General features: G+C 37.5%; 1 protein-coding gene across 5 annotated transcripts in view; it reads left to right on the forward strand.

Annotated features, from left to right (window-relative positions):
* Positions 1 to 5,379, forward strand: part of RNF19A (ring finger protein 19A, RBR E3 ubiquitin protein ligase) — a 57,228-nt gene extending 51,849 nt beyond the window's left edge. For all 5 annotated transcript variants that reach the window (XM_067711629.1, XM_067711633.1, XM_067711630.1 and 2 more), the window contains 3 exons: positions 479 to 692; positions 2,389 to 2,532; positions 3,189 to 5,379. In XM_067711629.1, the coding sequence (XP_067567730.1) occupies positions 479 to 692; positions 2,389 to 2,532; positions 3,189 to 3,879 (1,049 nt within the window). In that variant the 3' untranslated portion in view covers positions 3,880 to 5,379. The remainder of the gene's footprint in view (positions 1 to 478; positions 693 to 2,388; positions 2,533 to 3,188) is intronic.
* Positions 5,380 to 15,927: the final 10,548 nt, after the last annotated feature.

The raw sequence follows: 15,927 nt of genomic DNA on the forward strand, positions 1-15,927 counted from the left end.
GGCAACCCTGAGTTGTCAGATGATGGTTAGCATTTTTTTTAGCAATAAAGTATTTTTTAATCACTGTATATACATTTTTTTTAGACATAATGCTATTGCACACTTTTCTATAGTATAGTGTAAACATAACTTTTATATGCACTGGGAAACCCAAAAATTCATGTGACCCACTTTATTGTGATATTTGCTTTATTGCCATGGTCTGGAACCAAACCCACAATACACATCTCCAAGGTATGCCTGTAGTGACCATTTAAAACTAAGGGCATCCTTAATCCAACTTTACCCTGTGAGATATTTCCGTTTACTCTTATCCCACGGTTATGTTATGTGTTCCTGACTCCAGACACCTTTTCTATTCCTGTGTATGTTTTATACTTTATATGAAAATATGTCCTATCTGAAATCATGACAGACTTTATGGAGAGGGAAATCAATAATCACACTTATTTAATTTCTTTGAAATATTTGCATTTAGACACAACTTCAGTAGCAGAAGCAAGACACAACCCTAGCATAGGGGAGGGAAGTGTTGGTGGTTTGACCGGCAGTTTGAGTGCAAGTGGAAGCCACATGGATCGAATAGGAGCCATCCGGGACAACCTGAGTGAAACGGCCAGCACCATGGCGCTCGCTGGAGCCAGTATCACAGGGAGTCTGTCAGGAAGTGCCATGGTAAACTGTTTTCACAGGTGAGAAAACTGTGCTTTGTTTTGGTTTGGTTTGGTTTTGCCTTAACTACAAATTATTAATTATTATAGATGAGGAGAGTTTTGAACACAAAGCATGATGATGACATATAATCTTACTGTGTCAGGGTTGAAAACAGTAAGGTTTCAAAAACGGAAATTTAGTGGTAAACAGTAAGGAGATTTGATGAGGTAAAAACCAAGTCTAAGGGATAACATGCCATTTTTTTCACTGCACTTGTCAGATTTTATGTTATGAGTCAGTGCTGGAGCTGCCTTGGTGAATACTGTAAAGGCAGTGATTAAGCTTGGACCTTACCTCTGGAGGTGGCCACAGCTGTTAGGAAATGAGACGCTGGCTGAAGCCTGGGGGAGCAGGTGGAGTCAGGATATCCGGAAATGCAAGAACTGAGGCCGAGAGAGTCTGCCTGGGTCCTTTTATGTATTAATGGCTATTTAATTCTCACGAAGTCTTTTACCCAAAGCCATGTAGATAAGTAGGATAAGTTAAAGCATTTTTATCTTCTTTTGTTTCCTCTTTAATTTACTTTTCTTTACTTCTGTTTACTAGCTTTGGGTTTTTTTTTAAACGCAGGGGAGAGTACATGAATTAAAAGATAAATCAGGGCTTCCCTGGTGGCGCAGTGGTTGAGAGTCCGCCTGCCAATGCAGGGCACACGGGTTCGTGCCCCGGTCCGGGAAGATCCCACGTGCCGCGGAGCGGCTGGGCCCGTGAGCCATGGCCGCTGAGCCTGCGCGGCTGGAACCTGTGCTCCCAACGGGAGAGGCCACAGCAGTGAGAGGCCCGCGTACCGCAAAAAAAAAAAAAAAAAAAAGATAAATCAGTTATGTTTATCTTATTTTTAGGTACTGTGCTTTTAAACACAAACTCTTAAGTTATAGTGGTGTATATTATGTCTCTTTTTTTTGATAAATTTATTTGTTTTTGGCTGCATTGGGTCTTCGTTGCTGCACAAGGGCTTTCTCTAGTTGCAGTGAGCGGGAGCTACTCTTTGTTGTAGTGCACGGTCTTCTCACCACGGTGGCTTCTCTTGTTGTAGAGCACGGGCTCTAGGTGCACGGGCTTCAGTAGTTGTGGCGCGCAGGCTCTAGAGCGCAGGCTCAGTGGTTGTGGCGCACGGGCTTAGTTCTGCAGCATGTGGGATCTTTCTGGACCAGGGCTCGAACCCGTACCCCCTGCGTTGGCAGGCAGATTCTTAACCACTGTGCCACCAGGGACGTCCCTATTATGTCTTTTTTAAAGAGTCAGGTGTTAAATTTGGAACTATTTTTAATATATAGATGCCCAGGATTTTTTGAGGCACTGATTTGTCATGTAGAATGGTTTTTAATGTATTCTGATTTGGTGTTTTGCACTGAAGTGTGGCAAGCAAAGCACCGCATCATAAGTAAGAATATTGGAGCATGTTTAAGTTAAAATCCTTTATGTTCTTTTTGTATTACTCTGTTATTACCTTACTTGGCAGACAGCTAATTTTACCATTTTATCTGGATGGCTGGTACTGTTCAGTGTGCTGCAGTAGAATTTGAATAATCAAATAAAAGGAAACTTAGAAAAATAATGTTTATAGTTGTTTCTAAAATAGCTTCTTGTTACTGAATTATTTAAAGATACATTCTCATAGTAGTGTTGATATTATATGTAGTTGATTTTTTTTCTAATACCCCTCTCTTTAAGGTTGGAAGTACAAGCAGATGTACAGAAAGAACGGTACAGCCTAAGTGGAGAATCTGGCACAGTCAGTTTGGGAACAGTTAGTGATAATGCCAGCACCAAGGCAATGGCAGGATCCATTCTGAATTCCTACATCCCATTGGACAAGTAAGGAAAAAAATTGTTATAAAGTCAGAAGTATTTTTTAAATTAATTTGTAAAGAATTATCCCTATCATTAGGCAAAATTATTGTGAATAATGGTTATCTACTGTTAGGTTCTCTGCAAGAAGAAAGTGGTGAGATGTCCAGAATAGGCAGATCCATAGAGACAGAAATTAGGTTAGTGGTTGCTAGGGGTTGGGGAGGGGGAAGAATGGGAACTGGCTGCTAATGGGTTTCTTTTGGGGATGATGAAAATGTTCTGAAGTTCAATAGTGGTGATAGTTGCAAACTCTGTGAATATACTATAAACCACTGAATTGTGCACTTGAAACAGGTGAATTTTATGAAATGCAAATTATATCTCAATACAACTGTTCTGAAAAAAAATGGAGAAGGTAGCATAGTACCTGGAATAGTATAAGCAATGAGTGTAGTTGCTTCTGTTTTATTTTAAATTGAAGTATTATTTTAAAGATAGTCCTCTTATTTCAAGCAACTTTTTTCTATTAGTAGAATGTATCCTGCATTAATTTGTTCTAATAGCTTTTATATAGTCTTTGAAGTTTTCACACAGAAGCCTCTCCCCCTTTGCTGTCATTTGCATTTTTCTTTTTCAAAAGAGGAAGTCAGAAATTTATATGTGTTACTCTTATGTTCCAGAGAAGGCAACAGTATGGAGGTTCAGGTAGATATCGAGTCAAAGCCATCCAAATTCAGGCACAACAGTGGAAGCAGCAGTGTGGAGGATGGCAGTGCCACCCGAAGTCATCCTGGGGGTTCATCCAGTGGCTTGCCTGAAGGTAAATCCAGTGCCACCAAGTGGTCCAAAGAAGCAGCAGCAGGAAAGAAATCAAAAAGTGGTAAATTGAGGAAAAAGAGTAACATGAAGATAAATGAGACCAGAGAGGACATGGATGCACAGTTGTTAGAACAGCAGAGTACGAACTCAAGTGAATTCGAGGCACCATCCCTCAGTGACAGTATGCCTTCTGTAGCAGATTCCCACTCTAGTCATTTTTCTGAATTTAGTTGTTCTGACCTAGAAAGCATGAAAACTTCTTGTAGTCATGGTTCCACTGATTATCACACCCGCTTTGCTACTGTTAACATTCTTCCTGAGGTAGAAAACGACCGTCTGGAAAATTCCCCCCATCAGTGTAGCATTTCTGTGCTTACTAAAACTGCTTCATGTTCAGAAGTTCCACAGTTGAATCATATTGCTGAAGAACATGGCAACAGTGGTATAAAAACCAATATTGATTTATATTTTGGCAGTGCACTAAAAGAAGCAAATAACAACCACTCACATCAGACAGTGGAATTAAAAGTTGCAATTCAGACTGATATATAGACCTACAAATGCTGCAAAATAATTACCACTTGAAAAACCTTGTTTGGAGCTGGTTGAACTGCACGTGACTATTTTAAGTTTCAAGTTGCCAGCAAACGCTGGGTTGCATCATCATAATGCAGATACATTTTCTGTGTTCAACAAAGCATTGTGTTTCATGTGGATCTTAATTACCAAACTATGAAATGAAGGCTTTAAAAGTGCATTATTGTAAGGACAGTAATTCTTAAGAGAATTATGTTTTGTGTGTTTGCCACAAAACATTGCTTGAAGCACATACTTGTGTATTTAGATAGAAATTTGGCTTAATTTATAATCAATATAAAATACTAATGCAGTTCTACAGCATTCTTATGAAGAGAACTTGAGGCTTAGGGCTAAGTGGTTAGTGACATTTTATTGAAACCACTAAAAGATACTGTTTAAAGAACCTTGCAGGTTACTCGCAGTATATGATACACTTTGTAACATTTATGTTCATAACTGGGCATAAATTTCATTTTTTTCTTCATATGCAGTGTGGATATATACAGCTTAATGCAGCCCATTTGCTACCATTTGGATACTTAGACACTTTGAGCAAGATTGTGGCAGTTTTTGCACAACTTTGAAATAGAAACACCTGGTACCCTATATATCTTGTATATTGTTGCCATCTTAGAAGAAAAGTGTAAAAGTAGGTAATTAAGTATACTGACAGCACCAAATAAAATATATAAAACTGCAAAATAAAATTCCATTAGTTTATAAGTATTACAAAAAAGTCACCTTTCATTAAGGGGAAGTTTGCACCCCACTGATTCTTGGTGCCTTCAGAATAGAGTAGATTTTAAGGGCCTACTTGTTTGAGGGTTTTGCTGTATTGTTTTCCATAATGTCCTCTCTAGCCACCTTGGATTATGTAGAAAAATACAGGGTAGAGAAACATAAATATGATTAACAGTAACAATGCTGAAAAAGTATTAGCCTACCAAAGACACACTCAGGCTTTAGTGAATAACTTTACATAACCTCAGTTTTTAGCACATGTATATCTTCTCCAATCATGAAATCAAAGCACGGTGCAGAGTTTGTACCAAGTACTAAGGAGGGGTCTGTATATGGCTGGCTTTATTTTCCTTTGTTTTTGTTTATGGAAGATGTTCAGCTGACATAAACAGAAGTTGGCCAAAATATTGCCTATACTGTTAACTTCCAGTATAATTCACTTAAATAAAACAGGCTAACCTCAGTTAAAATATTCCATCTTATGTGTTTCTTTTAAGTATTACCATTATGGTGCTACAGAGCTTTTTCTTTTGATAAAAAGAAAAATGCCATGGGCTGCAGTCTTCTTTCATCATTTTTCTCACCAGGCCCATTAATATGCTTATAACACTAGTGCCAGTTATTTTATTTTATAATGCTTATTATGGTATTTGTATATTTGTCTGCATTCCAATTTTGTTCAATAGTGAGTGTGTAAACTGCATACATGAAATAAATGTAAATACTAATGTATCGCTGCCTATGGTTTGTGCACTGACATTTTTATAAGAACAGGAATATTCATTTGCCATGTGGCAAATTCGTAAATATTGCAAGCCACTGAGAGGATTCTGCATTCTAGTCTCAGCCTAGAGGGAAGCATCTGCTGAACTTCTCAACAAACAGTATTAGAAACTATCCTTTCTTCATGTCGAATACCTGCCTTTCCTCCAGAAAGAAGCTGCTTTATTCATCAACATAAATTCATTTCTTTAAAGTATGTTGGTTGAAAAGTAAATAGAGCTGTCATTAAATTGTGAAGAGATAAGCATTATAAATCCTCATCTTAAAAGAAAAGTAGGGTTTCCCTGGTGGTGCAGTGGTTAAGAATTTGCCTGCCAATGCAGGGGACACGGGTTTGAGCCTGGTCCAGGAAGATCCCACATGCCGCGGAGCACCTAAGCCCGTGCACCACAACTACTGAGCCTGCACTCTAGAGCCCGTGAGCTACAACTGCTGAGCCCGTGTGCCACAACTACTGAGCCCGTGCACCTAGAGCCTATGCTCTGCAACAAGAGAAGCCACTGCAATGAGAAGCCCATGCACCACAACGAAGAGTAGCCCCCGCTCGCCGCAACTAGAGAAAGCCCGTGTGCAGCAACGAAGACCCAATGCAGCCAAAAATAAATAAATTTGTAAAATAAAAACAAAGATTAAAAAAAAAGAAGAAAAGTAAAAAGGTCTTAAAAGACTTTTAAGAGATTCTACTCTGGCAACATTAGATTATGAAACTAGAGCCATTTAAATTCAAGCTAATAATTGTAATGAAACGCTTTCTATTCTCATAGCCTCTATAAAATACATAGATGGTTTTTCTGTTTTCCTGTTACATAGTTAATACTTCATGAAAATAATATATATGAATATGTTGACTGCCTGCTTGACATTTCTGTAAAAAAGCTAAAGAGTAAATGGAAAGCTAAATGATCTTAGGAGGAATACAGCAAAGGCGGTGCTGAGTTAGGAGGCCTGTGCAGTCGGTGCACCCCATCCCTCTCCTGGTTGTACCCCAACCAGTACTGCCTCAGTCTCACTTTAAAAATGACCTAATCCTTTCAACTGACTTAAGAAGTTCCTTCAAACTTGGATTAATTAAGGACCAAACCAGATTCCTCTGGAGCTCAACCTTGGGCTATCATAGCATAAGAGAACACTCCACAGTTCAAGACAGGCCTTAACACATCAAAATCTTTTAAAAGCCCTTTACACTTTGCTTTCTTTAAGGGGAAAATCGCATAGTGGTGAGAGAAAGAATACACAGATAGTGATCATATACCCTACTGTTTATTGTGTGGGCTACCAGTTTAACTGAATTCTCTTAAATGTACAAATTTCCAGCTTCAGAGCACTGAGTTAGTAAGCTTTTTATGTTAAATTTATACAATTCATCTTATTTTCACCAGAAATTGGGTTAATTTGTAAATATGTAAGATTTTCCATAGTATATTGTCTAGTTAAATACAAATTTTGGAGAACTTCCCCATGATGATGGAGAAGGAAGACTAAACTCACCTCCTCCCACGGGCACACCAAAATTACAATGATTTACAGAGTAATTATCTATGAAAATGACCCGAAGACTAGCAGATAAGATTTTCCACAGCTAAAGATATAAAGAAGGGGCCACAACAGATGCGTAGAAGGTGTGGAGACTCGGTATAGTCAGGACTCACACCCCCAGGTCAGTGACCCACAAATGGGAGGAATATCACAAGCACAGAGGTCCTCCCCAAGGAATGAGGGGTCTGAGCCCCATGTTGGGCTCCTAGCCCAGGAGTTCTATGTCAAAAGGTGAGCCCCCAGGACATCTGGTTTTGAAAATAGGGCTTTTTAAAAACATGCTGATTCTAAAAAGCAGAGCTTATGTTTGAGAGCTGGAGGGCTGTAGGATAGAGAGACTCTGCTCTTAGAGGGCACATGCAAAGTCTCACGTGCTCAGAGTCCCAATGCAGAGGGAGAAATTCGAAAGGAGCCCAGGTACTAGACCCATGCGCTTTTGCACAGCAAAGGAAACCATCTATCAAGTGAAAAGGCAGCCTACTGAGTGGAAGGAGATGTTTGCAAATGATATGTGTGATAAGAGGTTAATATCCAAAATATATAAAGAACTCATACAACTGAATATCAAAAAAAATTCCGTTAAAAAAATGGACAGAGGACCTGAAGAGACATTTTTCCAGAAAAGACATACAGATGGCCAACAGGCACATGAAAAGATGCTCAACATCACTATCATTAGGGAAATGCAAATCAAAACCACAGTGAGATAGCCCCTCACATCTGTCACAATGACTGTAATCAAAAAGACAACAAAAACAAATAACAAGTATTGGCGAGGATGTGGAGAAAAGGGGACCATCCTGCGCTGTTGGTAGGAATGTAAATTGGTACGGCCACCATGGAGAACAGTATGGAGGCCCCTCAAGAAACTGAAAGTGGAATTACCAAATGATCCAGCAATTACAGTTCTGGGTATTTTTCTGAAGAACCAAAAACACTAATTTGAAAAGATATATGCACCGCTATGTTCATAGCAGCATTATTTACAATAGGCAAGATATGGAAGCAATCTAAGTGCCCATCAGTAGGTGAATGGATAGAGAAGGTGTGTGTGTATGTGTGTATATACACACATACACACACACACATACACATAGTGTTGGCCAAAAGTTCAGGTTTTTCCATGTGAATATAAGCCATAAAGAAGAATGAAATTGTGCCATTTGCAGCAACATGGATGGATGTATAGGGCATTATGCTAAGTGAGGTAAGTCAAAGACAGATATCATATGATCTCACTTATATGTGGGATCTAAAAAAGCAAAATGAAAACAGACTCAGATAAAGAGAACAAATGGGTGGTTGCCAGATTCAGGGGAAGGAGGGTGCTTTGGGCAAAGTAAGTGATGAGGATTAAAAGATACAAACTTCCAGTTATAAAATAAATGAGCCCCAGGGATGTAATATACATCAAAAAGAATATGGTCAATAATATTGTAATAACTTTGGAGACAGATGGTTACTAGATTTATCATAATGATCATTTTGTATGTAAATGTCAAATCACTATGTAGTACACCTTAAACTAACATAATATTGTATGTCAACTATATTTCAATTAAAAATAAAAAAACTTTGATCACCAAAGGATAAAATATATGTTGAAAACCATCAGAGCTATTAATTCATACATAACATGAGCAAAATACCTAAACTCCTACTCCTTATATCATTTTGCCAATTTTAGAGTCAATTAAGATTTTCAGCTACATTTTATATGGCTCTTTTAATGAATTTGTTTCATTTACTTCCCTTAATTAAGTATGAGATATCATTGCTTAAAGCCAGTATTTACATACTGGTTGTTTCTGGATGCCCAAAATAGTATTCTAAACCTGGGAGAGTTATAGCATTTTGGTAGCCATCATTTAATATATGAATAGTGAAGGAGAGTTTGCAGTTTATAAGTTTAGTTCAAATTTAATCACTACATTTCCTATGCCAGTGAGAATCTTTGTGATTTCTGCCAATTTATTTATTCATTCAACAAAGAGTAAATCTGGAGATACAGCATTGTACTAAATAAACATTCTCTGGTTTCAGCAAGCTTATAGTCAAGCGAGTGACATAAATAAAACATATACACATACCTTAAAATAATGTCAGATAATGGTTGCTATGAAAATATGGGATGGGGGGAAAAGTGACCAGAAGTATTGGGTAGTGCTGTTTTATACAGGGAAAACTGGAAAGATGTCTTCTTAGGTGACATTGGTACAAAGATCTAAAGGAAGTGAGGGAGGAACTATGAAGACATACCTATTGGATGAGCATTCCAGAAAGAGATCTTCCCCCAGGTGAGTTAATGGACGAGTTAGACGTCAGTCTTGGAATTTGTTTGATATCTAGAAATATGTTGGCCACCTTGTTTTTCTTGGAGAGTGTCTTGACTGTTCTTAGCACTTTACATTTCCATAAACATTTTAGAATAACCTCGTTGCATTCTATCAATTTTGGTTGGGATTGCATTGAACCTATACTTATTCCTCTAGAGATCTTTCACATCTTTTTTTAAGTTTTATTCCCGGGTACTTGATTTTTTAGGTATCATTTTCTGTTTGTTAGTATATAGAAATGTGGCTAATTTTTATGTAATGATTTTGCATCTAGGGAACGGTACTCTTAATTCCAAGACTTTACCTCTAGATTCTTTGAGATTTCTCTATACACAGTCGTCATCTGTGAATAATTATTTTTTTATTTAACAAACACTTTTACAGTGCTTTGTAGTGTCAAACACTTTCTATGTACTTTTAAAATATTCTTGTTTACTCTTTAGAACAACCCTGTGAAGGAGGTACTCATTATCCCCATTTTACAGATGAGGAAACTGAGACACAGGGTTAGCATTTTGCCCAGAATTACATTGCTGGTTAGTGGCAGAACAGGGATTCAAATATTTCTCTTTGATCGCTGCATCATATATTTCTTTTTCTGGCCCATTTGGACTGGCTAGGACTTCAAGTGCATAATGCTGAATAGCAGTGGTTTGGGGGGCATTGTTAACTCGTTAATAATCTCAAAGGGAACCCTTTCAACATTTCAACCATTAATTACGATATTTATATTTCAGATATATTTGTAGATATATTTGTAGATACCCTTTATCAAAATTATTAAATTCTTTTCTAACTCTTAGTTTGCCAAGAATGTTTACCTTGGGAAATATGCTGAATTTTATTGGCTGCTATTTTGGGGGGAGGGTCATCTATCATGTAATTGTGATTTATTCCTTTAATGTGTTAACATAGTGAATTTGATTCTTTAAATGTTAAATTAACCTCCTGGGATAAACTTCAGTATCAGAATATGTAAGACTGGAATTATGTCTTCCTTGAATGTTTGGTAGAAATTGTTATTAAGGCTGTCTGGACCTTCTGAATTTTTTTTTTTTTATACCACGGAGGTCCACATTTGCAGGGTTAGTAAGCAATTCCTTTTTATTTACATAATAGGAGCAGCAAGGCGTGGTAAGCTCTTTCCTCTGTGATCACAGAGTTTGCTAATCCTAGAGTGTGGCAATTTGCTGGTTGTCTGGTGCTGACATATTCCTGCTTTTATTGTTTTTCTTTGCAGCTTTTTGCCTAATAATGTTGGAGCACCTATTTCTGCTACCTTTTGGCCTGCATGAAGGAGGTAAAACTTAGATATTTCACAACCGCATGCGTACCAGGTGCCTCCAAATTCTGAATTCAGGATACTAGGAAACCAGAAACCTTAAAAAGAAAGAAACTGTAGGCTCTCGGGGGCAAGAACCATATCTTTACTTTTTCCTATGTGTGCGCTTAATAAGTACTTCATCTACGGAGAGGGAATTGAGGATAAGCTTGCTATGATGGGACAGAACAGCTGAGCAAAGACATGAGAATATTTGTGGACCAAGGCCTCAGAGTTGGTGACCAATCACTTCATTACATTGTCCACTAGAATAAGTTTTGAAACAAGACAGTGGCTGAAACTTTTAACAAGGTTTTATGCCAAATAGGTTAATTCATAAATATTCTAGGATGTATGACAGCCACTGGAACATCTTTTTTCAGGGTTGGAATAGCCAAGGCATTTTACTTTTGTTTCCGGGGGCTTTTTTTTCTGTTTAAGGAAAATGTAATACGTTCAGCTAAATAAAGAATCATCGTTGCTTTAGAGGTAATGTGCAAACTGATGTTTTAGAGACAAGTACTACTGAGAGTTTAAATAAACTGTGCACAAAAGACTTTCTTTCCCCGTCCCCCTTTTTCCTTTCTCTTTTTTCTTTGCTCCCCCTTTCCCTTCTCTACCCTTCTTCCCACATTACCTTCCCCCATAACCACTGAAAATGATCAAGTGTGTGTGATAGCATAGCTTTCTCTACATTCATATAATCTTACACAGTGCGTATATGTATTGATTATTGTCGCGATTTTCTCAATAGCTATTGATTATTGTCGCGATTTTCTCAATATCTCAGAAATCAGTCCGAGTCACGTGATATAGCTCCAGTTCATTCGTTTTGATGGCTGCATGTTCATGGGTATTCACTTTGTGTCTCTTTTGTTTTGTTTTCCTCTCTACAAACACTGCAAGAAACATCCTCATACATAAGTCCTTGTTTTCTGGTGGTTTGGAGTATGGGAGATGGATTCATGGAAATCAAATAGCTACATTGAAAAGTATATGTATTTTTAACTTTAATAAGATTATCAGATTGCCTTCCCAAAAAGGTTGTCACAATTTCCAATTCCACTAACAATACACGAGTCCTCTTTCCCCTGTATTCCACCGACAATAGATATTAGGAGCTTTATAGTTTTTGCAAGGCTGTTTGGTATAAAGTAATACCTACTACTTGATTTTTCATATCCCTATGAGTGAATTTGTACATCTTTTTGTGTGGTTTTCTTTTTTATGAGGGGAGGGAAATGATGGTATTTGATTTGCTGTTCTCTAAATTGACTTTAATATTTTTTGCCTATATTTTTTGAGTTGTTTTCTCCTTGTCAGTTTAAAAGATATCTTTATTATATATTATAGCTATCATAATAGCTATATATTATATATATTACTATTAAGTTATATTTTTATTATATTTTTCTCTAAATCTAGTATTTGATTATTGACTTTAACTTTTCTTGCTGTGCACTTTTTTCTTCAACTTTATTTAGAATTTTTTTTTTTTTTTGGCTGCGTTGGGTCTTCGTTGCTGTGCGCGGGCTTTCTCTAGTTGCGGTGAGTGGGGGCTACTCTTTTTTTTTTAACATCTTTATTGGAGTATAATTGCTTTACAATGGTGTGTTAGTTTCTGCTTTAGGGGGCTACTCGTTCGTTGCGGTGCGCAGGCTTCCTTGTTGTGGAGCACAGGCTCTAGGTGTGCGGGCTTCAGTAGTTGTGGCACGTGGGCTCAGTAGTTGTGGCTCGCAGGCTCCAGAGCGCAGTCTCAGTAGTTGTGGCGCATGGGCTTAGTTGTTCCGCGGCATGTGGGATCTTCCCTGACCAGGGCTCGAACCCATGCCCCCTGCATTGGCAGGTGGATTCTTAACCACTGCGCCACCAGGGAAGCCCTATAATATTTTTAAACTTAAAGAAGAGTTGCAAAGATAATTCAGAGGCTCCCCATACACTTTTTACTCATATATATTATTTTGCCATATGAAAGCTCTAATTTTCAAATGTGTCTAATGGTATATTTCAGGCCTCTAATCGTGGTTAAGGTCTCCCCTGCTCCTAAATGATACTTAGTCTCCTAGGTTTCTTGAGAGATAGTTATTTAATTTTTTACCTTTGCTTTAATCTGTATTGAATTTATGTTTAGTATGTAATATGGAGGTCCAATCTTATTTTCTTCCGTTTAGAAAGTTGTTTGTGATGACACTGTTATATAATCTATCCTTTCCCTGTGATCTGAATACTGTTTTTATACTGGAATTTCTAGATTTCTACAAAAAAGCCTGCTGGGATTTTTATTGTGATTCAATTGAATCTATAGATCAATTGGGAGAAGATTAGCATCTTAATGATATTGACTCTTCTGATCCATGAATACATTGTATCTATCCATTTAGTTTTTAAAATTTCTTTAAACAGTGTTTTGTAGTTTTCAGAAACTGTTTTTGTAGATTTTTTAAAGAAAATCTCAATTTCTGATTTTTCATTAATAGTATACAGACATACCTTGTTTTATTGCACTTTGCTTTATTGTGCTTTGAAGATATGGTGTTTTAATAAACTGAAGTTTTGTGGCAGATGATGGTTAGCATTTTTTAGCAATGGACTTTTTTTTTTAATTTATTTTTATTTTTGGCTGCGTTGGGTCTTCGTTGCGGTGCGCGGGCTTCTCATTGCAGTGGCTTCTCTTATTGCGGAGCACGGCGCGCGGGCTTCAGTAGTTGTGGCGCACGGGCTTAGTCGCTCCGTGGCATGTGGGATCTGCCCGGGCCAGGGCTCGAACCCGTGTCCCCTGCATTGGCAGCAGGACTCTTAACCACTGCGCCACCAGGGAAGCCCATCAATGGAGTATTTTTTAATTATGGTGCATACAATTTTTTAGACATAATGCTACTGCATACCTAATAGACTACAGTATAGTGTAAATGTAACTTTCATATGCACTGGGAAACCCAAAAATTCATATGACTCACTTTATTGTGATATTCACAATAAACCTGCAATATCTCCAAGGTTGCCTGTATAGCAATACAATTTTTGTAGACTGATCTGGAAATCCTACAAACTTCTAAGTCATTTATTAATTCTAATAATTTTTTGGCAGATTCTCTAGGATTCTTCTACACAGACGATCATGTCTACAAATAAAGACAGCTTTATTTCTTCCTTTCCAGTCTGGAAGCCTTTAGTAACTTTTCTTTTTTTCCTTCTTTTACCGGCTTCAACCTCCAATACAGCATTAAATGGGAATGGTTAAGACTAGACATGCTCATTTCCCATTGTAGCATGGAAGTATTTAGTCTTTCACACATCCATAGCTTTTATTCCTTCTGATAAATTAAAGGGGTGACCATGCTTAAAGGGGTGACACACTTAAAGGGGGTGACCTGTTTGAAATGATTGGAATTTGACCCTAAGTTGTTGTCTGAATTGGATGGTTTGCTTTTTTCCCCCCTCAATTTTAAAAATTGAGATATAGTTCACATATAAAATAAGAAAAATAGAAAACCGAGTTTGGTTTGTAAGTATCCTGACTGGTTTCTGACCACTTCGCAGTGAAGCATGCCGACAGTGGCAGAGTTTCAAACTAAGTTTCCAGTGCACTGTGACACTGGAAATTCTACAGTAAAGTAATTCTATCAGACTGAGCGCTTTCTTCTCATCAACGCAAGTCAATTTAAAAATATGGCTTAGATTTTACCTCTTCCTGAAAATGTTCTTGATTAACTTTGGCCCTTTTAATAACTTTGACAGTTGAACGTTATATTGATGCTTTTTTTTTTTTCCTACTAGAGTCTCTTGAACTTGGTTTTATTTTCCGTTTCTTCCAAATTAGTCATAAGCTCATTAAAAGCAGGAGCTATCTTTTTATTTATCCCCTACAATACTTTATTCAGAGGGTCATAAACAGTTTAGTTCACTTAGATGCTTATGCAACTCAGATATTAATTAGTTATTACACACTCAACTTCTAGGACAGTGGGTGTATATTCCAACTTGCCTAAGAATCACAAGAAATATTTTAAAATTTAGATTCCCAACCCCTGGACTCTAAGATTTCCAAGTGATTCTGATGCAAATATTCCAAGAACTACTGTTTGAGAAATATTTAGAGTGTCACTGTAAAGTTCTCAGTAATAGGAACTTCTCTAATCTGAATTTTGGAAACCAGGGTACCTTTTAGGGCAGCGTTCTTTTAGATTCATTCATTCAACATTTGCTAAGCACCTACCAACCTATGCCAGACTCTGAATATACATCTGTGTTGGCTCACTCTCAAAACAGTGACACGTTGGAAAAGACACATGCTATTACAAATAGGTTGTTAAACTCAACATGTGGAGTCATCTCTTGGCTGTTGTGACATGACTGATTTCCAGGAGATGGCACCAGACCACTTCTCTGGCTATCCCATTTCTATTGGCGTGGTCTTAATGTGTGTGACTTACCCAGTAAGTAAATATAAAGGTGTCCCTAATATTTGAAAATAGCTTTATTATCCTTTTCTATCAATATAGATGAGATCATTATACTTATGGGAAGAAAGGAGTTCTATACATAGAAGGTAAGATAAGGAACTTATGAAGTAACACCAGGCATTTTACAAGAACTACATAATCCTACAACCCTGAGTGGTAGGAAGGTATCCCTCCTCATTTTGCAGATGAGGAATCTAAAGTCTTCAAGGTTATACAGCTCCTGAGTATCAATTAAATCCTGAGTTGGGATTTAATTCTAGGTTTATCTAATGCCAAAGTCTATGCACTAAAGCAGTTTTCCAGAAAAAAAGAAGGGGCAGCTCTGTCTCCTGCTGGTTTTTCACTGATCTTTATTAATTAACCTTCAACCATCTCTTTTATTTGATTTTTGGCAAAAGGTATCAAAACTGATAAACTTGACGAAATGCATTGTATTCTGGAGACAGATTTCGCACTAACAGACGTCTCTCGTGTGGGGAATTGAGAGAGGCAGCAGCCCATGACTTCCACATCAGTCCTTAGGGGTCCTTTTGGTCTGGGTGGTGCCAACTGGCTAATAGAGTAAAACAAATTCCTAATGAACCCGCTTTGCTTCATCCTGTTTCTAGATAGCAAACCCATGAAATAATAGAAAGGCAAGTATAATAAACTATCTTTGAACTCACTCTAATGTAAGTTTTGCTATAACTCATGATTAATCTTGATATCTTGCTTATGAAGGAGGTACTCTCTGCACATGCCTAAATAGATTAGCGCTCATTCTGGGCAATTCAGAAGTATAATAGCCAGTTTAGATTCGGTATTATAGCTGCCCTTACAGCTTTGCTTCTTCACCTTTCAG

This window comes from Pseudorca crassidens, chromosome 17, assembly GCF_039906515.1.
Source record: "Pseudorca crassidens isolate mPseCra1 chromosome 17, mPseCra1.hap1, whole genome shotgun sequence".
Classification (NCBI taxonomy): domain Eukaryota; kingdom Metazoa; phylum Chordata; class Mammalia; order Artiodactyla; family Delphinidae; genus Pseudorca; species Pseudorca crassidens.